General features: G+C 43.4%; 1 protein-coding gene across 1 annotated transcript; it reads left to right on the top strand.

Moving 5' to 3' along the window:
• The first annotated feature begins 786 nt into the window (after positions 1 to 786).
• hsd17b12a (hydroxysteroid (17-beta) dehydrogenase 12a) lies at positions 787 to 26,296 on the top strand. Its single transcript, XM_035790581.2, has 11 exons — positions 787 to 1,093; positions 14,761 to 14,807; positions 15,447 to 15,522; positions 17,301 to 17,408; positions 18,673 to 18,737; positions 19,040 to 19,084; positions 19,785 to 19,819; positions 20,648 to 20,729; positions 23,097 to 23,162; positions 23,545 to 23,694; positions 24,651 to 26,296. Exons 1-11 carry the CDS (start codon positions 916 to 918, stop codon positions 24,804 to 24,806), a joined length of 1,008 nt encoding a protein of 335 aa, XP_035646474.1. The 5' UTR covers positions 787 to 915; the 3' UTR covers positions 24,807 to 26,296.
• Positions 26,297 to 26,641: the final 345 nt, after the last annotated feature.

Genomic DNA, 26,641 nt, shown 5'->3' with positions numbered 1-26,641 from the left:
AACGGTCTCGCGAATCGTGAGAATAGAATTAAATGGCCATATGGGGTTTGTAGTTTTTTGGGGGTACAGGTGCTCTTGTGCTCATAAAATGTTAGCAAAAAAAACGGGCGCATGTGTTTGTTCTGTTTTAGGGCGCATATAAGCGTTTATCAGTGTGGTGTGTCCCATCACTTGTTGTAATTGTCAATATAATGTTACCAGGGTGCTTAAAATGGGTGAATGAGTCATGTTTAGAAGGGTGCGAGCTGATTTCGTAATCGAATGACGTCTTTCCCAAAACTCTCCGGGAGGCGGGTGGATAGATTATTGTTCCACCAATCGGAGCATCCTTCCATTCATAAAGTGGTGTGGGCAGTTTTTTTTTGGAACACGTGGGTTTGGAGGGTTTCATAATCCTGACTAAACCTGAAAAACCTGTTACAACAGGAACCAATGAAAGGCTCGGAAGAGAAGTTTCCGTATTGTACGCCCAATCGCTCCTGGACCACATTTGAGCCACCCTGCTTCATAAAGAACACTGGGCACGTTTGTTTTGCATGGCCCTGTGCCTCAGGGGAATGGAGACCAGTGGAATCGTCTATAATGTACATACTCCGTTTACCCGGAGCACCGGGACATGGAAAACGAATGCGCCCAATGCATGAATGGGAATGGAGTCTTGGGGATTGGCATGTAAATTCACCAAAGGGTGGGACGTTTCTATTGTTAGACAGCTGTTGTAACCAATCACGAGCAGAGGTGGGTTTGCAGGCAGGCTATAGAGTAGGTGGTGGGTGTGTGTTTAAATCAGGATAGACTAGTGTTGTGGGAGTGTGATGCTACAACCTCCTTATAAAGGGATTCGCACATTGTCTTGAAATTAGAGCACATTGCCTAAATTTGAGGTCTCCACAGAGTCACTGAAAAACAGCTGTCATGTATTCGTTGAACGTGGAGGACATGCTTCCTGTGGCCGAGACGCCACTCTTCTGGGTCGGCGCATTCACCGTGGTCTCACTGTCTTTGTGGGTGCTCTACCGACTCCTCCAAGGTTTTCGGATTTGGGTCTGGGGAAATGGCCAGTTGCTCTCGCCGAAACTGGGCAAATGGGCAGGTGAGTTGGTCACATGGATTCCTTACGACAAAAAGTCACCAAGGCTTGAGCTCGACAAGAACATTTAAAAATTAGGCTATTTACTCCAACTTTATTATACATCAACGAAAATACTGCATTCTCATCATATTTGACGTATCACCGACTTTAGAAAGTTAAGTTGCGTATCAGGACTATCGGGTAAACGCCTTAACAGGTTAACAAGATCACGTTTATTGGCAGTGTGCAACAGCTGCACTTCAGCAACCGAAGTTCCAGACCCCGAACCAGCATTGTTTTTCGCCGTCCATTCGAAAGGATGAAGATGTCCAGTACAGATAAACCACACACCAAATTCCGCAGGTTGTGCGCTCATTTAGAGATAGGTAATATGTGGGTGAGAATTAATCCAGTGGCACAGTGAACGAAATTAGCCCATCCACCTGATATATATATATATATGCCCAATTAAGACGTGACCTATTTCGATTTACCCCAAATATAGATTACTCTCTGTGATGTTAACGTTTTCATAGGTTATTTAACGTTTTCATAGGTTATTCAACAGTTTATAATATACCCCAGGCTATATTTTGGTCATGCGTGCATTGTTGCCATATGTTATTTGTTTACGCAATTAATAGGCTACCTAAAATGGGCTATCAAATGGATTGATCTTAATTTTTCGATATTCTTATATGATTAGCTTGAAATTGATTTTGAGTTTACCACATTCTAAGCAGCCAGCTGTATTTGGTCTAACTCGTATCCTGTTTTTTTTTTTGTTCAAACTAGGGGCTTCTGTCGCTGTCCTGGTCAAATAAGAGTATATTCGCTGTTAAGACATTTTAGTTTCGTGCCTTTGCATAATGTGGAGCCTAATCTCGTTGAAATAGCCTTGGCCTATCTTGACCCAGTTATCCAGTCTTGTCTTTCGAGAATACTGCTGCGTCTAGAGCAAAAAAGCTCGTTCTCGTCTTGCTGCGCAATTTGCGGAGCGCCCCCCATACCATCCTCTACGTTCTCTTATCCAAAATGATGAGTGTATTGTTTTTAAAGCTACGCTTTTATCTCTGCATCGCGACGCACGTTTGTCTGGAGTTGTTTCTGGGGTTTGATGGCTTTGTTTATTTGGTTTAAAATGAATGTCATGTGCGTTAGATGAAGGATTCCAACATGTGTCGCATTGGTGGAATGCTTATTGAATGCGTAATGGCATAGTTCGATGTTCTCTTGGTTTATATGCGTCGGGGTACCAGTGTACATCGACGCTCTAGCTATGTGATCGGTCATTGCCTTGTCATAGATTGCGACACGTTACCAAAATCACGTCTTGGCGCTCACGTTGACTGGTCGCTTGAATGTAACCATTTATATAACCCTTGCAGCCCATCTCCGAATTTATTGTTGCACATTCTGAGGTTCGGCATGCTGCTAGCCCACATCACTATATGCTAATGTTATAATTCATAATGTCTGACTGATAATTGGATTTATTTCATGTTTTTGTGGGGGTGCCATTTTTGTTTAAAGTGCTACCTTGGTATTTTTTGTTCTTGTGAAATATGCATGCCTCACCCTGAAACCAACAGTCATAGGAGTACCAGTCTGACTTGTCTCTACTCACATTAATTTCGAATGCCAGTCCCTAGAGTATGCACAGCGGTTGGAGGTGACAATGCCCCAGAGCATGGAGAAACTGGTTCCTGATCCTGAAGCACAGGTCTGGCAGCCAGGTTTACCACGCATGCATGCTCGCTCACTCTCAAGTCACTTTACAGCCTCTTCTCTTATAGCCTGATCCCACATCTGTTTGTGCTCTCTTGCCAACTCATATGGTCATTGTTTAAATCACACCAACAGATCTTGGACCAGGTTTCTCGGACATAAGTCCTGGACTAAAAAGGTGTATGCATACACTTTTGTAAATTGTCTTCACATTTAGGTTAATTGTGAGTGGATTTGGCTATTTCAGCCTCACCCTCTTCTGACAGGTGTATAAAATTGAGCACACAGCCATGCAATCTCCATAGACAAACATTGGCAGTAGAATAGCCTTACTGAAGAGCTCAGTGACTTTAAACATAGCACTGTCTTAGGATGCCACCTTTCCAACAAGTCAGTTTGTCACATTTCTGCCCTGCTACCCCGTTCAAACTGTAAGGGCTGTTATTGTGAAGTGGAAACGTCTAGGAGCAGTAACAGCTCAGCCGTGAAGTGGTAGGCCACAGAGCAACAACGGCTCAGTTGCGACGTGGTAGGCCACACAAGCTCACAGAACGGGACCGTCACATTTTGGATATGCCATGTCTTGCAATATGCATACAGCTGGCTTAAAAGTACATTTACAAAAACACGATATTTCAATTGCACACTTGTCGTCCAGGACTAGGCTTAATCTGGTTCTGGGATACAGGCCCGAGAGTATTACTAAAAGGTTACCAGTGAAGAAATTCATTAAAGAAAGGAGACGTTCTCAAATCTCCATTCTGTTTTATGCCCCCTTTTTCAACCTTCATATGTGTCGTGCTGTAGCCTGCCAGTACATTGGCTACATCTCTTGTGCACATACTTGATTTACGGGCTATGCAAGAATTTCACTGGCGTTCCTTTGGATGCTCCAGCGATGCTGTTGTGTTCCCTGAGTGGAGGGGACCCCTGAGGGTAGGTTTGAAGTCATACACCCCGCCTGACTCAAGGGGGCATCCCCTCTTGTTCTCCTGCCTTATCCATTGTCTGTAAAAGACTAAAGCTCTTGCTTAACGATAACATCTTATGTGGTATGCAGTGTCCTCCAATGGTTATGAAATTCAAGTGATCTACGCATATATAAGTAACAGATTTATATCCAAAAATGTGACATTGTGGTTTGGGGAAAAATGAATAGTTGAGGGTGTTTTAGAAATGACCAAGATATTCTGTAGGATGAATATACTTTTCAGAGCTCAGCGATCCCTACTTTTTAAAATGTATTTGAGATGTAAAGAAGTTATTTCTAGACTTGACCGGTCTGTCTTGTAGAAATTCTCCCCACCTCTTCATTAGTTCACATAGCAGCACATCTTGCATTAGGTTACCAGTGTGTTGCAGATGATATACATTGCATGTGTGAGGCATGGATCAAACCAAGGAGTAAGATTTTAGGGGGAGGGGGGTTTTGCCTCTAAGTCTTACCGAACGGATGATGCTACGGTGTAGGAGACTTTGAAAGGTTATTCTTAGAATGTGGCTCCTGAAAAGGTCATTTACATTGGATTCAACGTTAGGCCCACTAGGTTCTCTGAGCTGTGTTTCAGCCGTTGAGGGGCAGAGACTTCCCACAGGGCATTTGACATGCAACTTGTCACACAACCTCTAGCTCGTCTTATCCCTTTTTTCTTATCCCTTATCGCTGAATTAGTTTATTCAGTGATTGGAATGGTTACATATTAACTTCTTTACATCTCAACTATGGTCCTTCTGTAGCTCAGTTGGTAGAGCATGGCGCTTGTAACGCCAGGGTAGTGGGTTCGATTCCCGGGACCACCCATACGTAGAATGTATGCACACATGACTGTAAGTCGCTTTGGATAAAAGCGTCTGCTAAATGGCATTTATTATTATATATTATATTATAAGGGATGGGTGTAGCCATTCAGGAGTGACATGGAAGACTGGTCAGTTATTCCGGAATGTAAAGGACCCTTTTTACTTTGGTTATGACTGTCATGGCAACAGCCTAAGGCTGTGCGGAAATTTGTCTTTTGATAAATGGAAAGTTGTTGGAAAGTGTCATGTCAAAAGGTTTTCAGTTGGTGTACTTGTCATGAATAGGTGCTGTGTTTTATTCATTGTAAGGAACATGCACATCCAGTCAAAAGTTTGGACACCTACTCATTCAAGGGTTTTTCGTCTCTAAATTGTAGAATAATAGCGGAGATATCAACTATGAAATAACGCATGGAATCATGTAGTAACTAAAAAAAAAGTGTTAAACAGTGTTAAACCCTCTGCCTTGGACCGCTTTACACAGTCTTGGCATACTCTCAACCAGCTTCACCTGGAATGCTTTTCCAACAGTCTTGAAGGCGTTCCCACATATGCTGAGCACTTGTTGGCTGCTTTGTCTTTACGCTGCAGTCCAACTCATCCCACACAATGTCAATTGGGTTGAGGTCGGGGGATTATGGAGGCCAGGTCATCTGATAAAGCACTCAATCACTCTCTTTCTTGGTCAAATAGCCCTTAAACAGCCTGGAGTTGTTGGGTCATTGTTTTTTAGTCCCACTAGGCGTAAACCAGATTGGATGGCATATCGCTGCAGAATGTTGTGGTAGCCATGCTGGTTAAGTGTCTTGAGTTCTAAATAAATCACAGACCATGTCACCAGCAAAGCACTAGGCTTCACGGTGGGAACCACACATGCGGAGATCATCTGTTCACCCACTCTGCGTCTCACACAGCCATGGCAGTTGAAACCAAAAATCTCAAATTTAGACTACTCAGACCAAAGGACGCATTTCCACCAGTCTTATGTCCATTGCTCGCATTTCTTGGCCCAAGCAAGTCTCCTTCTTGGTGTCTTGTCGTAGTGGGTTCTTTACAGAAATTTGACCATTTGGGGGCGGCACACTAGTGGTTAGTGTTGGACTAGTAGACAAAAGGTTGCAAGATCAAATCCCCGAGCTGACAAGGTAAAAATCTGTCTTTCTGCCCCTGAACATGACAGTTAACCCTCTGTTCCTAGGCCGTCATTGTAAATAAGAATTTGTCCTTAACTGACTTGCCTCGTTAAATAAAGGTTTAAAAAAAAATAAATGAAGGCCTGATTCATGCCTCTTAACAGTTTGTCTGTTGAACTCTGTAAAGCATTTATTTGGCCTGAAATTTCTGAGGCTGGTAACTAATGAACTTATCCTCCTGCAGCAGAGCTAACTGTGCGTGTTCCTTTCCTATGGCGGCCCTCATGAGAGCCAGTTTCATCAAAGCGCTTGATTATTTTTGGCCTGCACTTGAAGAAACGTTCTTTAATTTTCCGGATTGATTAACTTTAATGTCTTGATGGACTGTTTCTCTTTGCTTATTTGAGCTGTTCTTGCCATAATATGGACTTGGTCTTTAACCAAATAGGTGTGTGTATCTTCTGTATACCACCCCTACCTTGTCACAACACTACTGATTGGCTGAAATGCGTTAAGGAAAAATTCAAGGGTGCAAAGCTGTCGTCAAGGCAAAGGATGGCTACTTTCGAAGAATATAAAATATATATTTTTATTTGTCTTACACTTTTTCCATATGTTTCGATGTGCCCATCTATTCTACAATGTAAAAAAAATAAAACCCCTTATTGAGTAGGTTTCAACTTTTGGCTGGTACTGTATATGGATGAAATGTGCCGGTCACTGAGGAAGGGTCAGCAGCTCCATCCATCTATGCTTGTGAATGTGCTTCCCCCTAGTGTTATAAATGGGAGGGGTGGATGGTTGGAGACGGGAGGGAGAGCAGCGTTGCGTTTCATGTGACGAACACGCGCTGTGACACGTGCTGCAGCCGGGGCTGCTGGGTAGAGAAAGCTGTAGCGCTTAATTTCAAGCGCCCGTCACTCCTTCCCTAGCCAGCCTTTCTCATCTCTTGTTCTATCCCTCTGCCTATCAATTTCTCATTAATTTCTTGCCCTCTGCTAGCCCCCCACTTCTCGCTCCGCTGTCACGACTCGTGTCACTTTATTTGTTAGAAAAGGAAATTCCATCGATTTCTTAAAAAATATATATTTTTAAATAGCCCACGTTTGCACCTAGTCTCAAAAATCAAACAAATACTGCTATTCCAGTCCACTTGTTCAGACCAGTCGGCACGTGTATGAATGAGACTGGTGTAAACCTGCTGTTTTCAAATTACTTTTGTTTAATGCCAGGTTTTTTCCCGGCAGGTAGCCTAGTGGTTAGAGCGTTGGACTAGTAACTGGAAGGTTGCAAAATCGAATCGCCGAGCTGACAAGGTTCAGGGGCAGAACGACAGATTTGTACAAGGCAGTTAACACACTTCCTAGGCCGTCATTGAAAATAAGAATTTGTTAACTGACTTGCCTAGTTAAATTAGGCTCAAATAAATTCCACCTTTTTTTTATTTTAGTAATGGGTGGTGTTAGTGCTTAAGGGCACAGGTGCATTTAGTACATTTCACCAAGTTAGGAGAGCCCACCTTAGCAGTATAGTTGTAATGCGGTGAATTGAATACTATTCACTGCATACATTTACATTTACATTTAAGTAATTTAGCAGACGCTCTTATCCAGAGCGACTTACAAATTGCATAGAACTGCACAAGGTTTTTGTTGATTTCGGTAGCGCAACATGCCCAGAACCAGAGTCCATGTGATAACACCTGTTATTGTATTGCATCACAAATTAACTTCCTTAAAGCCCAGGCTCTTTCAGTTGAGTTCTTGGGTTTTGTAATCGGTACATCCCTAGGCAGTAACTCTGAACCCTAACCCAATTCTCCTCTTGCAAAGACTTCCTATGATGTCTTGGTTGTCTGAGAAACTTGTGTAGATTTGCTCAGCGTTGACGGAAAGCTTTAAAGACCTGCATTGATGTTGTGAAGCTCTACAGTTGAGTTTGGGTTATTGATTACCTCCTTGGCAAAAGTGCTAACTGCAGAGATTTACACAATGTCGACGAAGTATTGTCTCCACTATGTAGGATAACCATGACCTTATTGGAAGAGTATGTAAGATGGGAATTGGGTTAGGGTTCAACTGAAGCAAGGGTTGTGTCCCAAATGGCACTACATGGGCTCTGATCTCTCGGACTCTGTCTGAGCAGCATAACGCTGTCCTACTGGGTTTTCCTGCTGTCTCCTGTTGAGGCGTTTGAAATCTCTCGTGCACTTTGGTACCCCTCTGCAGAAAAACCTGCTAAGTATAGACTTTTTTAAAAGTTTTAGTTTGTCTTGCAGTTAAGGTTAGGTAACATTACTATACGTTCATCTGAATCTAGACAACTACAATTTCAAGTCTAGACTTTCATGCAATGTGCCGCCGTAGTTATTTACAATTGTAGTGCTCTACAGTTGTTACTGCACTGTTGGAGCTATGAACGCAAGCATTTTGCTACACCCGCAATAACATATGCTAAATATGTGTATGTGACCAATAAAATTAGATTTGTATGATTGGCAGGTACCACAGGAGGTAATGTGACATTGCAATGGACAACTGTTGCAGATGACTGGGATTCATCATGGAGGCTCCTCAGGGGAGGACCATCCTCAGTGAATTTCATAAATGGAAACTCATTGAAGAAGTGAATATATATTTAGAATGGTTTTATCTGAAGGCTAACATATGACCAAATTGATTAAGCACACTGTTTTGCAATGGTCTACAGTAGCCTCAACAGCACTCTGTAGGGTAGCACCATGGTGTAGCCGGAGGACAGCTAGCATCCGTCCTCTGGGTACATTGACTAAAATACAAAACGTAGGAGGCTCTTGCGCCTCACCCCCTTCCGTAGACTTACACAGTAATTATGACAGGATGGGGGATGTCCTCCGGAAGTTCAGAGCTTTTGCAGCATGACCTGACATGTCCTCCACCCAATCAAAGGATCAGTGAATTAATCTACTACTGAAAGAGTAAGATACAGCTAGCTAGCATTGCATAAAATGTGATGAGTAGTTGACTCAAAGACAATAGTTCAACAGTTTCAACAAATAGATTTCTTAAATAGATGCAAGTTTCTTTTATTTTTTTTCAGTTTCACTTAGCTAGAAAATAAATGCAACTGGCTAGTTTAGTGGCTCAAACAGAGGGATGCTATGTTAGCTAGCTGACTGACTATCCAACACAATACTGGAACTCTTCCAAGTCAAGGTAAGCTTTTGGTTGTATTAATTTGTCGCCACCTGGTCGTGCTAGTAACTGCATGATTGTAGCGTGTTTACTAACGCTTTAGTTCTACAAGCTATGTTGACTTTGATGTTACTATCTAATATGGTGACAACGATGTAGGCTGTGTAGCGGTTTTGCTGTGTGCACCTACGTTGTAAACTTTCATTAATAGGCTAGGTTATCGCAACGTTATGATAGGTATAGGTAACATTTTGATTATCATATAGTAGCCTAAACCTATCGATGTTAGATTGAACTGGGTGACTGGAATATGAATGACAGTCATCCAACATGCTGTAATGGACATGAGGCCATGCTCATGAAAAAAATAATCGTCCTATCGCGCATCCTAAAATGCACTGACCGCAACTGTGATTCATAGTTGCACTGTTGTAAAGGAAAGCCTGTTCTGGTCATCAAATTCATATCTGCGGCAGTTTATTGCCCATTGAGATGGAAGGAATTATAATTTATTTATGTTTTATAGTAAGTGTTGATAAAAGGATATGTAGAAGGGTGAGCCGGTTAAGGATCGATTCAGACAAGGTGGTAAAATTTGTACGACAAGCGACAGTTTATTCAGAGTGAGAATATCTGGTACACGTAAATACGGGCTCATTCATTTGGCTCACAAGGAACCAGCAGAAAGAAGCCCCGATAACAGATTGCAAGCATGTTATGTACAGTACAGAAAGTAGGTTGAGTCTGGAAGTCACAGTCTTTTGGTTGGCCACAGTTGAGGTGTTGTCTTCTTGGATTGGTCCTGTTGAGCCGTCCGTGGTTCCTCCGGGTCTCGTCGGGCTGTTCTCAGTCACACAATGTTCGGCTAGGAAGGAGTTTGTGTGTGCTTGTGTCTGCAAGTCAAGGCTGTGTCTCTTCCTCCCAATGTGTGGGTGTATGTCTTATCTGTGTGTCCTCGGCAGTTATGTGTGTACTGTATGTGCGTCGTCCCTGTCTTCTGGGGTCAGTGTGTAAGAGCGTATGCGTCCCTGTCCTGTCCTCAAGAGTCCGTGTGTAATGTGTGTGCGTCCCTATCTTCAGGGGAGTTGTGGCCTGTATGGGGCCCAACCTGTTTTACTATGAAAATACGTTGTCCCAGCTATAGTAGTGTAATGTCACCTACATAAGAATTAGCAGTCCTCTACATAAGTTATCGCAACTTCTCACGGTGATATGAAGAAAGATAACAAGCATGTGACTGGGAGGCAATTTTTACACACTGTACTCAAATATAGACTATATTTGGTCGTGGGCGGTTCGAAGTAGATTTATTTATGCTGTCGGCTCATAAAGCAGTAGCTGTCGACTTTTCGCCCACGTGACTTGCTGCTTTTTCTGTCTACTTAAAGCAACTTGTTTGAGGTGGGTAAAGGCAGGGATGGTGGTCGCGTTGGGTTTTCTACTGCAGCCCGCCTCCCTACCACACCTTTCTCTGACAGGGGAGGGCTGGCTCGTTGATAGGAGGGACCAGGGTACGACAAAATGACTTAAACGCTCCTGATTAAAGGAGAGGGGCAACACGAGGACCGCATCCTCTCCACGAATGTTAATCGGGGGCTTTAGTGAGGGATTGAGATTCACTTTTAGTTTGGCACCCATTTTAATTTGCGCAGTTTTTCTGGAGCTGCAGCGCTATATTATATACAGCCATGAACGGTGCTGCAATAGGATGCTGAAATAAGCATGATTGCTCCAATGCCGTTCTGTACTTTCTTTTGGGATGCATTGCAGAGTAGATCCCGTTTTTAGCCATAACGGGTGTGTCCCCCCCTCCCCTGTCCATTCCTTCCTTGTTGGTATTCAGGTGCTGCGGCAGGCAGGCGAGAACCAGACGAGGCTGCGCTCGGCTCCTCGCTGCTATTTTTAACTCGTGCTCCTTTTTTTAGCCCTCAATATGAATATTGAGCATGTGACCGGCAGGGGCAGCTCCACTGTGCCTTTGAGGTGGGAACGTCGATATGCAACAGCTACGTGATGTGTAGTGCCGAGTGCAATTTAAGCCCCCCACCAGGGGATAACTTAACCAAAATGGCATTGAAAATGTGTTATTGTCGTAAATATATAGAGGAGATGGGAGTGACACATCGGAGCCTCTGAGACATTCTACACTGAACACAATATTAACGCAACATGTAAAGTGTTGGTTCCATGTTTTTAATGAGCTGAAAAAAAGCATGGTCATTACCTTGTGCTGGGGAAAATAAAAGGCCACTCTAAAATGTGTAATTTTGTCCGTGTGCAATTGGTATGCTGACTGCAGGAATGTCCACCAGAACTGTTGCCAGAGGATTTAATGGTTAGTTCTCTACCATAAGTTGCCTTCAACCTTGTTTGTAAAGAATTTGGCAGCATGTCCAACCGGCCTCCACTACAGACCAAGTGTAACCAGGGGGTGCTGAGAACTATTTCTGTCTGTAATAAAGCCCCTTTGTGGGTATAAATTACAATTCTGATTGGCTGTGCCTGGCTCCCAAGTGGTCTGCAGCCCTGCCCCAGTCATGTGAAATCCATAGATTAGTGCCTAATTTTAAGTTGCTTGAGTTCATATAAAAAAGGAAAATAACTGTCAACTTTTAGAATTGGAATAAAACAAATTCAACAGTAAAAAGGTGCCCATGGACAAAGACCCCCCCAGCGACTGACGTGTTAGGCACGTCAGTCGCTGTGGTGTCACTTGTGTTCCTGCTCGCGTAGCTCCACTCACGTGAGGGTAATTTTAAAATCCTGCTCTGTGTGAATTTAACAATGGGGAAATTTGGGACACAATGTTCCTTTCTGGATCTAATGTGTGGAAAAGTTGACTGACTGGGTGGTGTGTTTAATATTTATTGAAAAAAAAAAAAATATATATATATATATATTCCAGGATCTTTAACAGATTTGAGTTGAATCTATTTGATTTAGTTTGTTACATATCAGAGTATTTTGGTTGGCATGAGTAAATGCAAGTCTTAACATTGGTTGTCATTGTAGATGTAGCGCACAACACAATGGGGATGTCAAGTCTGTGGATGCATATGATCTGGCCCCCTATTCCCTATATAGTACACTACTTTTGGGCCCTGGTTGAAAAGTAGTGCACTTCATAGGGAATAATGATCCTGACGTGCCAACTGTACAGTGCGGGTACCATGAATTACGATATCCACTTGCCCAAAAAATGTTATTTGTCCTTCTCTCATCCTTGCCAAAATGAGTTTGAGGGCACATGGTTCTCTTCTATGATATGAGGGAGTGGTGTAGCCCTTCAGGAGTTGCAGAAGGGAGGCGTGAAGCGGCTACATTTCATACTGAGCTGCAAAACCATCTGACTAACTTGAATCAGCAATGGTCTTTTACATTATTATTATTATTTTTTTGTGGAGGTGGAATCAGGGTTCAAAACCCAGTTCATATTCTCATATTCCCATTGCCCCATCGTCTCCTCTCTCCTCTTCACTGTTCCTGTAGGCAGATGGCGTGGTATGCGACCAATTGCGCTTCCTCCTCCCTCCCACTCACCCTGTGTCTTGTGAATACACCTCTCCCATCCCTCAGTCTCCCGTCTTCTAGTCCCACATGAACACACTATATTCCGGCGACCATGGGAACCCGCAGTGGTGAAAGTGTAAGCGATACCCTTTGTTCCACATGTTAATATCTCCGTGGAATGCAGTCGGTGCAGATTCAGAACCTCTCCTACCCCCCCCAGCCCATTCCGTTCTCTTTTTCTGTCCATCTGGTTTTGTTGGTTCATCCAACCAATCCATGGGACTGTATGGTCGTTGTTCCCCGAAAGAGAATGTGTTGCTGAGTTAGGTGTATGTGCTCTGAACTTTTGGTCAAGTCTCGGGTGAAGCAGGGCGGGGGAGGAAGTTCAAGGAGTCCTTGAGTGCAGGGACTTCCAGTCTTGACAACACTGCCCGTGTCATAATGAACCTATGCGGTTGCGTTCACAAAATGATGTGCGACCATTTAAAAAAAAACTCAGATGAAATTACATGTGCAATTTGTGTAGGCATCATGCACTCTCCTGGTGTATTCCTAATCCGGCATAGATCTCACGACCAACTGCGTGGTCCACTATCTAGCATACAGCTCCTCTGTTGCTCATGTACAGAAGCTCACTATGGCATTTCTCTTGAGGGATGTGTTGGCATACTGTCATCTTTAGCCTGGCCATACTCTGCATGTAGCCCCTTGTACAGGGGAGTGTACCGTCTCAGCCTGATGCCACAGTCAGTTGCCCATTGAGGCTTTTCTGCCAAGGAGTGTTTCATTCTTAAGATGGGCGGGGGGAAAAAAACAATCTGCTTCTCTCCACTTTTGACTGCACTCTCTTTCTTCTCCCTCCTTTCACTCACTTGTTATTTTCCTCTCTGTTTCTATTTTTAGCCGCCCCTAGGATCCCTGTCCTCCCTCCCCTCCTTTCTCTCGTGCTCCTTGTTCGTCATCCTCCCTCTCCTTGTTTCCCCCTCCAGCTTTGTGCCAGAGAATGGCTACTACCTGTCTGAATATTTTCATCAACCCTGGGTTGGTTCCTATGTGCTATTTCATAGTGCACAATGGTTTGTGCTGGGGAATAGTACGTATTGGTGCCCACTTAGCTACCCACCCTAAAAATCCTGTATTTGGGTGCTTTGGTTAGTGTTAGCAAGAGGGGTGTGTGAGACTGTGATTGTTCAGGCATGGAATAGGGGTGATGGGCAGAAGGCTGGCTAAAAATAGCTGTACGATGTCTTGACAAAGCGAGCCGAGAATGACAGGGAACATCCGTCCGGACTCCTTGTACCTCCTAGCCATCCTCCTTTACCTCCACTGTCTAGTCTCTTGCAACCACTTTGAATGGAACTCTTCAGCCAACTGTAAAAGAGCATTGTGAGGCCTTGTTTTAAAATGTAGTTTTAGCTTAATGGTCACATTTAGACTTACGTTTTTATTCGGTACCACATGATAATGGACTAACAAGGTTGTTGGGTGCGTCTCGGCTGATTTGGTTTTTGTCATTTATTTTTACTATTTGCTATCCGGTCATCCGTGAAGGCTACAGTACTGTGTTGCTGTTTGCATCCCCCAAAGAAGCAGTCTGACCAGAAATGAAGGCGTGTCATGATTTCGGTTAAGACAAGACTTCTCTGCAATTGGTTTCTTTGAAAGCCTTGACAGAAATTACATGACACTTGTGTGTTACTTTATGTTGGACCCCCAATATATTGTATATTCCCCACTACATGTTAGCGTTATACACTGTTATCTAGTGACTTGGAGCCAGGCTGCATTTTTTTTTTTAAACTGAACCTATTCATAGGTTGCACGTCTGTCACTCTGTTGCGTTATGCCGTTATGAACGTTCTCAAGCTGCCCTCGTTGGCACCAAAGTGGTGATCGCCTCTGTCCAGAATGACTGTCTGAATTCCACTATAGTGCCTGGAAATACGATGACATTGCCAAAGTATTCATATATTTAGTAGGAAACGACTTTGCCAGCAGCATGTGAACTCTACTTTAGACAGATGGAAATGTCACTAGCTAGCAAAGTTAGTCAAAAATAGATAGCAATGTTAACATTGGTTAGCTAAAATGTGGTGGCCTCCCCTCAATTTTAGCTAGCTGACGTCATCTGGTGACATCAATGTTTTTCCTACTCATTTTGTTTACCTCCTTTTTTTGAATGGCATTGTATTTCCAAGCCACTGTAATGCACTTTGGACCATCTACATCAGCTCTCATTGACGATGTATTGAGTTGAATGCTCAGTCGAGTCATCGGTCCAAAACGACTGTACGAAACATGCAACCATGAGTACTGATTTTTTTTTTTTTTTTTTTTTCTCCAGTTGTGACGGGAGCCACAGACGGCATCGGTAAAGTCTATGCGGAGGAGGTGAGTTTCCTGCATGACCCCTTTATTTAATTTCCTCCATTGGAAAAGCTTAGTGACGCACAGGCCATGGTAGGGAGGGCTCTTCCAGGTCTATTGTTTTAAAAGGTTTCTTGCACGCAACCACACTTGTTTTTTTTTTCTCTGTCCTTGTGGGGATCTAAAATTTCCAGTCAATCCTATTTTCCCTTACACCTGACCTTAATTGTAACCCTCACGCTAAACCTAACCCCTAAGCTAAAAATAGCCTTTGTCCTTCTGGGTAATGTTCCCACCCGGAAGAATTTCTTGTTTTACTATCCTTGTGGGGACGTTGGGGGATTTCCCATCTCCACGAGGATGGAAGAACAAGAGCGGTGGTAACAAGGCTACCACTCAGCTCCTCACGCTGTTCCATGTTGAGTTGGAGCACCCTTGTCAATGGGCCATGCATGTGTTTAGAGCAGTAGTGAAGGCTCGGTCAAGACCGTAGTTGGCCGAGGTAACCGTGACATGGTTCAATAGGAATCTAGTAAGTCTCTTTCTTTTTTTTCTTTCTTTTTTTTCAAGAACCATAGAGTTCCCTGTTTCAATATAGTCTTCAGTGATTGTGGTGTACTGTTCCAGTCTACTCATCCCATCTTTCTTGCTCCCCTTTCTCAGCTCGCCCGTAAAGGGTTCGCCATGATTCTCATCAGTCGCTCCCAGGACAAGCTGGATGATGTCGCCAGGCAGCTTGGTAAGTGGGCAGCAGGTAGCCTAGTGGTTAGCGCATGGGACTAGTAAACGAAAGGTTGTAAGTTCAAACCCCCGAGCTGACAAGGTAAAAATCTGTGGTTCTGCCCCTGAACAAGGAAGGTAACCCACTGTTCCTAGGCAGTCATTGAAAATAAGATTTTTTTCCTTAACTGACTTGCCTACTTAAAGGTGTTAAAAGCAAAAGGTGTGACCCTTTCCGTCTGTTGGACATGCTAATTGGTGGAGTATAGTGTGTGCCTCGTCAGCCAACTCTCTACGTCTGCTGATGTACAAAATATGGCCACTGTAAAAAGCTTCCCCAGCCCTCTCTAAAAGGCTAGCCTGTGTATGTCATTACAGGACACTGGGATGCGCACACGCACCTCCAGGAAAGCCTGGAAGTTGAGGATGTCCAAATAGGCAGGCCTGCCTTGACGCATGTCTGTCCCCATTCCCTTAGCCCTTCACTCATCCATCAGTCAAATGTATTTATAAAGACCTTCTTACATCAGCTGATATCTCAAAGTGCTGTACAGAAACCCAGCCTAAAACCCCAAATGACAAGCAATGCAGGTGTAGAAGCACGGCGGCTAGGAAAAACACCCAAGAAAGGCCGGAACCTAGGAAGAAACTTAGAGGAACCAGGCTCTGAGGGGTGGCCAGTCCTCTTCTGGTTGTGCTGGGTGGAGCCCTTATCTTCACTTTTGGGGTGTGGAGTTGGCTGTATATTTAGTTGAGCTGAAGACCCTGAACTTCTCAGTGCTGTGCAATTTTGTTTCTCAGGTGCCGTATGTTAAATGTATAAAGGATACCGGCACACTGACTAAAGGAGAGTTCATTTTAAATGACAAATTGTTTGGTTGCGTACGTCAGTGGTCTCGTTTCCTCACTGCGTTTGAATGAATGCTCATTTTATTTTGGAAAATGGCACCCTAATCTTCGACATTCTGGCCTTCCGATAATACAACTGTAAAAGCGACTGGATTCTGGTCTCCTAAGCCTTCACCTTGGGTGCAATGTCCCCTGTCGTGCTGACGATTGAGTGGGCTGATGGGTTGTCACGTGCAGGGCTCAAGGTTCCAAACTGCTGGCACTCCTCCCGCTCAATCAGCCTGGCAACTTAACCCCCCCCCAAATCTGGCATCCCCAATCACTGTGCCAACAAACTATCCCTTTTCTGTAACTCTAGTCACCTTTTTTTCTTCAATTGGCTCACAATGAACCTGGTAACCCAAACCTATTTAATCTGGCAGCCCCAGTCCCCATAACAAACCCTGTGACTAATTCCAACTCTTTTCCCCCCCACAGTCTTGGATGCTTTGAGGATAACAAAAAAAAGAATGTCACGAGCTAAATATAGCTTCATGAATAGGGTGTGTCGGTTCATGGGGATATTCCAGCCCAGCCTTGTATCTCTCCACTAGACTTCTCTACTCTCTTGTGGACATTTCAACCCTATCCAGCAGTGTTAACGCTTGCCTGCGTATCCCTCTGAGTGGCACATCCTGGGATTTTTTTTTTTCCCCTCTTGGAACTTACCGGGTTGCCCATAAGACAAAGTTTTTTTATACATGCTAATTGCAGCAGGCATATCGATGGAAGGAGAGCGTTGGGCGTTTTCAGGTTTTATTAGTGGGTACACGGCGCCCTCTCCTGTTTGAGAAGTTGTCTTTTTACTGCTCATTTTTAAATGGAATTTTTGGTGTTGAAAAGGGTACCATCTGTTTTTATGGGGTGACTGCTGAGTGATTATCTTCTTTATTTGCCTCTTGTCCATAGAGACGCAGTACAAGGTGGAGACCAAGACCATCGCCGTGGACTTTGGCCTGTCGGACATCTACCCCAAGATCGAGGCTGGACTGGCTGGACTGGAGATCGGAGTCCTGGGTAGGTGTTCCTTTGGTCGGGCCTTCGTCACAGTGTGGCTGTGTATACCACTTGTCCCCACACTACACTATCCTCTCTTTAGACTGAGTGTACAAAACGTTAGGAACACCTTCCTAGTATTGAGTTGGACTCCCTTTTGCCCTCGGAACAGCCTCAATTTGTCCGGGTATGGACTCTACAAGGTGTCTCAAGCTTTCCGTAGGTATGCTGGCCCATGTTGACTCCAATGCTTCCAACAGTTGGGTGGTGGTCCGTTCTTGACGCACAGGAAACTGAGCGTGAAAAAACGAAGCTGAGTTCTAACCAGTGTGCATGGCACCTATTACCATACCCTGTTCAAAGGCAATACAATATTTTGTCATGCACATTCACCCTCTGAATGGCAGACATACACAATCCATGTCTCAAGGCTTTGAAATCCTTATTTAACCTGTCTCCTCCCCTTTATCTACACTGAAGTGGATTTAACAGGTGACATCAATTAGGGATCATGGCTTTCACCTGGTCAGTCTGTCATGGAAAGAGCAGGTGTTCCTAATGTTTTGTACATTTCACCCACAAACTAATTATTTAACTAGTCAAGTCTGTTAACATTCTTATTTACAATGACATCCTTCCCCTGCCAAGGCCATACTGTCATCGGTCTCATAATCACCACTGAGAAACTACTCTTGCTTGCACACTATTGCCATTTAGCTTTTATTTGTCCATAATCGTGCAGAAGTGTGTAAAATTCTGTCATTGTTGCAATTATTTTAAGTACATTTCCAGAACACTGACAACGTGTTGTGGAATGCATGTTAGCGTTTTGCTTAACACCGCAACACATGCCACAGTCAGTCTTGAGTTCTAACCCTGGAGTTACCTGGGAGACACGAAGCCAAAGCAATATGAGTGGTATGCTATTGGGGCAGCGTCGTCATTTACAATTAGCCGCCTACTACTGTCATTTTAATTACCCCAGGCGTTTTTATTAGGATGTGTTCGTACAGAAAGTGATGCCTGTCCACATTCTTGGTGTGACTCACATTCAGGTAATTCTTTGAGGGCATATAAGTTCATGTGCTGCTTGGCTTGCTCTTCCAGTTTCTAAGGTGCGGCTATATGCCCCGTTAAAAAAAAAAAAAAAGTCTATATTTAAATGGAATGCCTGGCTCTCTGAGGTCCTGTTGCCTCCTGGTGGTTCGAAAGTGTAACGCCATCAGTTAGAATTTTCTTATTTGCAGTAACAATGGCCTCGTTGGCTTCTATTTTTATTTTACAGTGAATAATGTGGGGATATCCTATCCCTACCCTGAGTACTTCCTGCATATTCCTGACCTGGACAATGTGAGTTTCTCTGGAGTTAATTCTGTGTAGTTGAGGGACATGTTACTTGAGACTTCTTCGAAACCAATTGAGTGTCAATTAGGCTGTGTTTTACACAGGCAGCGAAATTCAGTAATTGTTCTTTTGAACAATCGGCTCATCGTTTTATTTATTTTTAACCAGTAATTGGGCAAAATATCAATATTGAACAGGGTGCTTGTTTAACATTGCCAAAGTTCCTAGCTGTACTTTGTGTAGCAAGCACTTGCATTTGGAGTTAAGAGGAGAGTAGGTGTCAAAGATCTTTGTTCTTTTTCTTGTAGTTCATCACCAACATGATCAATGTCAACATGACCTCCGTTTGCCAGGTAAGAGTTGTCTTGCTTCTGTAGCAGTTGTGTGTGTGTATAAATCTATACCACGGGGCAGCTATGCATGTCTATACATAGCTGAAAAACTAGATGAATATCTATTTTATTTTTATTGCACAGGTTGTGTGCACTTTAGTCGGTCTGCGGCAAAGTTCAGTGTTACAATGTGTCAACCGTACAGTGGCGCAGGTGGCATGTCGATGGGCGTCCCATCTTTCACGCTTCCTCTTCATCCTCTTTCCTCTCCGCCACCGTTGCTGCCGTGCTACCGGTGGTTCCCAGAGCAACGGTGAACTACACCAACGCTGTCTGTGTTCACCACCCACGCACCACCATTTCTTCCCCCGATTTCTCTCGTTCCTTCTCTCGCTCGCCCTTGCCTCCTACGCGGCTGAAATGTACCGGTGTGCTATACATCTCCCATAATGCCGCTGGGTGGAATCTAGCGGTAATGTGAACTTCCTCGCTGGTCCTGTGTGACTTCATTCCCTTGCCACTTCAGTATTTTTATTTTTAAAGAATGAAACGATGTATAGGTCGTGTTAGCGTCCATCGAAATGGACATTTGTCTTGAAGTTGAATATTTACATAAAATGGTGTCCTGTTTGACTTATTTCATGTGTGCTTCCTGACCATGCTGTTTTGTCAGGTAATCTAACTGTTTGTTCAGGAGTTAACCTTTCTTTCCCTGTTTCAGATGACTCGTTTAGTTCTACCCAGAATGGTGGAGAGGTGAGTTTGTTTTTCTTTAAGTGCTATTGCCACATTATAAATGAACAATAACTTTTTATTTATTTTTGATGCTATTGATAGTCTGTTCAAGTGTGTCTGACTGGTCAAAAAGGTTGTCTCTGATGTAAATCATTAAAAAAAAGGGTTTTACACGCTCATCCACAAGACAAAGCTGTGCTGCACTGTAAAACTACAAACACTAAATCAAATCCTTTGTAGACCGAATTTTATTTTGGGTACCAGTCTGTTCAGCTGTCATCCCACTGCTTGCTGTTCCTTTATCATAAAGGAACAGACCGGCACCAAGGCTGTCTGAACGCTGGAACTTACATCAGAAAAGCCTAAATGTTCTCCATTTATTTTATTTTTTAGAATGACCATGAAATGAAGACATGGGCTTCAAATGTTCAGGACATGAGTTCAACAGTGTTATACAGAGGGTGCCTTCCTACCTACCCTGCTTCTTTCTATCCCTTTGTTCCCCGATCTGACCAGCTGCTTTTCAATTCACACAAAGTGCACCCTCTTCCGATTGGCTCTGACGAATCACATGGGCTCTCTGCGCCAATGGGAAGGCGGGGCACATTTGTTGCCGTGAGGGGCAAACCAACCCCTTTATCACTACATCACTGCAGCAACCGGAGTGCTAAATGCGTAAGCAAGCTGCTGCCATGGCAACCCGCACAGCGACTATGATTAGTGTGTGTGTATGGCAGTCTACAGTGGCACTAGGCTGCTTGTACTCTTGTGATGGACAGGAGGCTCTTTTGGCACTCCATGGCAGGAAAAAAACAACTTCTAATTCCCTTTTGGTTTTTGTGGTTTCAGGTCCAAAGGTGTGGTCCTCAACATCTCCTCTGCCAGTGGCATGTACCCTGTCCCTCTTCTGACTGTGTACTCCTCTTCCAAGGCAAGTGCCAGTCTTAGACCTCCACACATAAATGCACACATTTTGTATACATTGCATCGTTTAACTGCACAACTGCTAGTCAATGTCTGCGTATGCCTTTCTGTCCCCTACCACTGATTTCAGATTTCTGATTTGGTGGAACAGCTTTGGTAACATGTCTGCTGTCTTCAGACACTGTGGCAGCAGATATGGTACAGCACTGATGAAGGCAAAGCTGAAACTTATGCTTTAAATAATTTTATTTTTATTTTTTACACACCACCTTGCTCTTTTGAGGATGGATTCAGTTCCTGTTTTCATCTCGGGCCTCCTTAGGTTATTCCTTTAAAAAAAAATGGTTTTCAGTGCCAGTACTTTTTGAACTCTACAGATTCTCTCTCCCATGCGCTGGCTGCCTTCCACTCTAGCCTGACCTCAAACTCTAATACTAGCTATCTAGCCACCAGATATAACCCCCCCCCCCCAAAAATTGTCTGCCTGTGGCTCACCCTGGTTAAATGGCCACGCTCGTGCTTTAAAAAGTAACTCTGAAACGCTGAATGTAAATGGAAGACCTGCTAACTTCCAAGTATTCTGAGCTAATTAAGGATTTGAGAAGTTACGTTGTTGCTGTTGAAGAGGCAAGGGTGAACTACTTCGCTGATCTGAGTACTTCCACAATCCAATTCTGTGGAAGACTATTGTGTCTTACACACACAACAATGACATGCCTGCATCCCCTGATCTCTTCAAAATGTTTGAGTCTTTACAGAAAAGTTAAGATCCTATATTGAAAGTAGCTGGGCCCCATAGTGTTTCTGGTCAGGAGGCACTTGTGACAACTACCCTGACTGTCTACTGCTTCCTTTGTGCTCCTTTGCGCAGATCCTTTGAGTCCCTCCTTGATACTGAAGACCTGTCCCTTGGGTGTGATCACTACTAGACCACTAGAGGTTATTACTTTTGGCCCCAGCATTCTGTCTGTTGTAAATAGCTCCCTGACCTCTGGCTCTTTTCCAGACAGATTTTAAAACTGCTCTGGTCTGACCTCTAATTAATTAAAATGCCCAGTCCACCCCCCCCCCCCTATTCCCTGAATAATTATAGACTCCTCTCTTAGCTTCCTTTATTTATCCAAGATGTTAGTTGTTTTTCAAGCAATTTGAGTATGAAGCCAGGCTTCCGCTCACGTCCTAGCACGGAAACGGCTTTATTGGAAGTCTGTAATAATGACCAGTCTCTGCCGGTAGATGCTCTCTTCTAGGTTCTTTCAGCTCTCTGTGCTGTGTTTGACACTATTGATCATAACGTCCTTGTTGACCAGCTGGAGAGGTGGGTGTGACTCTTGTGTTGCTCTAGACTGGTCCGGTCCTGCTTTTTAACGTCTAAAAAATATAAGTCAAGTCTGTGACTGATTTTGGAGGAAGTTATGCATGGTTTTTATTTCCTCACGCCTAGATTACTGTAAATCTTTGTGTACCCATCTGTCAGAAATCACTCCACCCAGTTATTTCACAATGTTGCAGTACTGCTTTTACCTGGCACCAGGAAATGTGATATCACACTTAAAAAAACATTCTTTTTTTTAGCTGCTCTACACTGGCTGCCAGTCATGTTTCGTTTTTGTGTGTGTATAAAAATGAAGTTTAAGGCTAGATTTGGTTTAGACCCCAACCTACATTGCAGAACTTCTCTCCCGTAGGAGCCGAAACACAGCCTGAGGTCCCCTGGTAAAGCACTGACTGTTCCAAAGTCTAGGTTGAAAACAAAGGTGACTGGGCATTTTCCATTTGGGTCCCTAGACTTTGGAATGGTCTCCCAGAGGTGGTCAGGCTTGCACATTTATTGCAAATCCGCCCTGGAAACACCCTGTTTTCTATAGATTTTAATTGGTACTTCTCCCTCTTTTTTTTTCTTTTCCTTTGTTAGTATTTATTTTATTTAATGATGTGAAGCACTTTGTTACTTGTATAGAAAAGCACAATACAAAAATGGTGTTATTGGTGCCCATCACAGGAGGCTGCTGAGGGGAGGACTGCTTATAATGTCCAGAACTGATAGAATGGCATCAATCACGGGAGCAATGTGTTTTGACGTATTTGATACTATTCCACTCCAGCTGTTACCACAAGCCTGTCCTCCCCAATTAAGGTGCCACCAACCTCCTGTGGTGCCCATCCTCATACTGCAGGACTATTTTCCATAGTAGGACTATTTTCCATAGTAGGACTATTTTCCATAGTAGGATTTGTTACATATAGAAATGATGGCAAAGCTGTGTTTAAAAAAATAAATTATTTTTTTTGTTATCCCAGTCTCACAGTTCAGTAGGGAAACACTTTCTCTCGTAGGTGGTAATGGTCAGTATTTCTTGTTCACTCCTTTTAGGCTTTTGTGGACTTCTTCTCCCGGGGACTTCAGGAGGAGTATAAGGCAAAGGGTATCATTGTCCAGGTGAGTACTTAGCCTGTTCACCTGGGCCACATTCAGCAGGACACAATATTGGCCACCATTCAGATAGCTGTATTATGTAAAAAAACAAACCTGCTTCTCTGGCATTTTATCTGCGATGTTCAGCAATGTTTTGTGTACTGAACACGGTCCTGTTCGCTACTAGTTCCTTTCTAGTTTGTGTGACATGTGACAGTGCCACAAAGGTCAGCTAGTATGGTTTCTTCCTGACTGCTCTTCAGCACAGAACCCTACCTTCATGACTCTGTTTTTGTGGCTCACGCTACAAGGCTGTTTACCTCTGTGTCACTCGTCTCTTTTTAACGTGGCTACATTTGCTGTTTTTTTTATACATTTAATTTTTAAGCCAACTTCTGTCCTCCAGAGCGTGCTGCCCTTCTTTGTGGCGACCAAGATGACCCGTATCAGGAAGCCCACCTTGGACAAGCCCACCCCGGAGCGCTATGTGGCTGCTGAGCTGACAACCATCGGACTGCAGGACCAGACCAACGGCTACTTCCCCCACGCAGTCATGGTACGGCTCCACCGCTCATCTCCCTGGTTTTGTTTGATAACTTTGAAAACAAAAATGTCTTGTTGGACAAATCCAGGGGTGTATTCACTAGGAAGTAAATGGTAAGCCAAATGGAACAACCTGGAGGGACTTACCTGAATTTGTCCAATAAGTTGCAGAACGTTTTGCCACTGTTTGCGGCGGTCTTCATCTCCTAAGGGCGTTTTCACACAATTTTGCGCTATGGTTCAAATCCAAGCTAGACTAATTGCTACGTTGTATTTAATTTTGTTCTGGCTGGGTTTAACTTTGTCAAACGGGGGGGGGTCATTTGTTTATTGGACAAGTGTTATCAAGTTAAAAATTGGTTTACAGTAGGATTATCATCAAGTGTCACTTGTGTCCTAACCTTCATATTTTCGCTTTGGTCTTCCAGCGACATGCAGGAGAAACTGGCGCAATAGCCGTTAAAACTGCGACGTGACCCAGTCTCCCCTAATCTGCGTCGGATGCGCTCATAAATGTTCTGCTAAGCACAATGTTTCGGAGATCTCGAGTTATGACGCTGCATGCATTTCATCAAATGCTTGCCGTCAAAACAATCAATAGTAATTGTGCAACTCGGGGGTGGGGGGGAAAGAACCAATGTTTAGTCCGGACTGTGTTCTCACCTACAGCGAATCGCATACCCAAGGGGGTAACCGCACCAGAGTTCTGGAAAAACCACATCTAACCAATTTGGTGTGAAAGACCCCTAACTGGTTACGCCCCACGTAGTCCCTCCCTTTTCAGTCGTTCCTCCGTTTGTCACTAAACTTTCCGTTTTAGAAATGTGATGTGTAGACCTGACCTATTTTATATATTTTTGTCATGTAGAAGCGACCAGTTCCGCATCACTGAATAGTGAATATGCCCTGAATGTGTTTGTCCACAATGAGTGCCAACTAACCTCTGACCTTTTGTCCGTGTGTCCTCAGGGCTGGCTGACCACTGTCCTAGTGCCCATTAACCTGGTCATTTACTTTGGGGCAAGGATGAACCGAGCCCAGCGTACTGGCTACCTGAAGAGGAGAAAGCTGAGGGAGCTGGCCAACCAGAGTAACGGGAAGAGTGACAGGCTGAAGAGCGAATAAGAACACCCCCCATATAACAGAATGGAAGCTGACCATAGAACTACCATACAACCACTCTGACTAGCCCTGACTCTGTCCATTAGTTAGTCATGTCGAATGATTCACGGGTGTGTTTTTGAGGATCTTTTTGTATGTTGACGCTAACAGATTTCTTCCTTGGAGCCCATATTGCCGCCACATGACACGTCCTTTTGAATGAAGTGGTTCAGCGACAACGTCTCTAACCAAAACGGCAGCTCTAACAGTGGCTGCGACAAAAATACATACTCTGCTCTCAGCACAGGGAATAGTTATTTTTCTATGTGACAAAAAATGATTGTAGAGAAGAACCTTTAAAGGCCAAGTGCAGTCAAATGTGATTTTTTCTTTTCTTTTTTATATTAGTTTCCACACTGAGGATGGAATAATACTGTGAAATTGCGTTAATGAAAATGCCCTTTTAGTGTAAATGCTGTTTGAAAAGACCGCCTGAACTTCAGCCTCTTTTGGTGGTATGGAGTTTGTCTTCTACGTCACCATGCAGTAAATTAGTTAATAGACCAATAAGAAAGCGTTCCAAACCTTTCTGCCAATAACCGCTAATTTTCAGTCCCCTCCTCGCTCTGACTACTCCCAGACAGTCCAAGCAAAATCCTTGCTTGAGCAATTGCCCTATACTATTTTTGACCATTTTAATTAACAATCACAATTTACTTGTTACCCAAAACATATTTGATATTGAGAAACTTCTTCATTGGACCTTTAAACAGGGTGATTTTCGTTGACTCTGCTGTTGTAAGCAGAATGGTGGCGGGCCAAATTAGTTTTTTTTATATATATATTTTTATACATGTACGTAAAACCAAGCCGCAGGCACATCTTCAGGTACTTCGCACAGTGAAGTGCAGTAAACGCATTGGCTGTGCCTGAAGTTTACAAGCGATCACTCTATTTACGTTTTTTGTGTATTTAAAAAAAAAAATAATAATAATGGTGGGATTTGTTGCACTGATCTATTTCTCTTTTTTCCAGTTGTCTAAACTTTAATTTACTTGTTTTTTTTTTTTTCTTGTCATTCTTATCCACATGCCTTCCAGCTCATGCTGGCATTGATCACGTCCAATGAGAGGGAGTCTTGCACATTCGAGTAGTTCTATTGCAAGCTAATGCTATACAATTGCCGTACAGTCTCAGACTACTGCCAAAGATTGTATACTATATATTGTGCACAATAGCCTTTTTGGAGTGGCGAGGGACTTCAACAACATGCACAACTGTTTGTCTGGGTGTTGGTCTATGTTTGACTTGGATCTCTGTATGACTTGTTCTGACCAATGTCCAGACTTTAACCATGGTGCCTTATGAAGATTTCTCAGGTGTGGAACTAGACCAGTTTATCAGGAATTTTGGAATTGCAATGTACTGTCACTCTTGCTGCTTTGCACCTGTACGAGTTAATCTGAACTTTCTACTTGAGAAATTCTGTACAATAAAGAATGTGGTCTGTTTTATTTCCTCCCTGACTTGCTTTCTAAATATTAATGAACAAGAACTATGCTGTTTACAAAATAAAAATAAAGAGAATTCAATGTCAGCTGTTCCTTAATGGTGTCATGACGTTGGTCTGGGGGTAGGTTTATGACAGTCCAATAACAACCCCCCCCCCCACCCCTTTTCCTCTCTACCCTACTGATGTTACATTTGCAAAAACCTTAGTTAACAGAGTTTCTGGGAACATCAGGTGGTGGGAAATGAACTATATTCTGGTAATCCGACCAATTGAACATATGCGGTGGTACTTAATGAATATGATATCATATGAGACATCATTGATGAGAATAAGATGACATTCTACA

This window comes from Oncorhynchus keta, chromosome 17 (genome assembly GCF_023373465.1).
Source record: "Oncorhynchus keta strain PuntledgeMale-10-30-2019 chromosome 17, Oket_V2, whole genome shotgun sequence".
Classification (NCBI taxonomy): Eukaryota; Metazoa; Chordata; class Actinopteri; order Salmoniformes; family Salmonidae; genus Oncorhynchus; species Oncorhynchus keta.
This window is presented reverse-complemented; position numbering and strand designations above follow the sequence as displayed.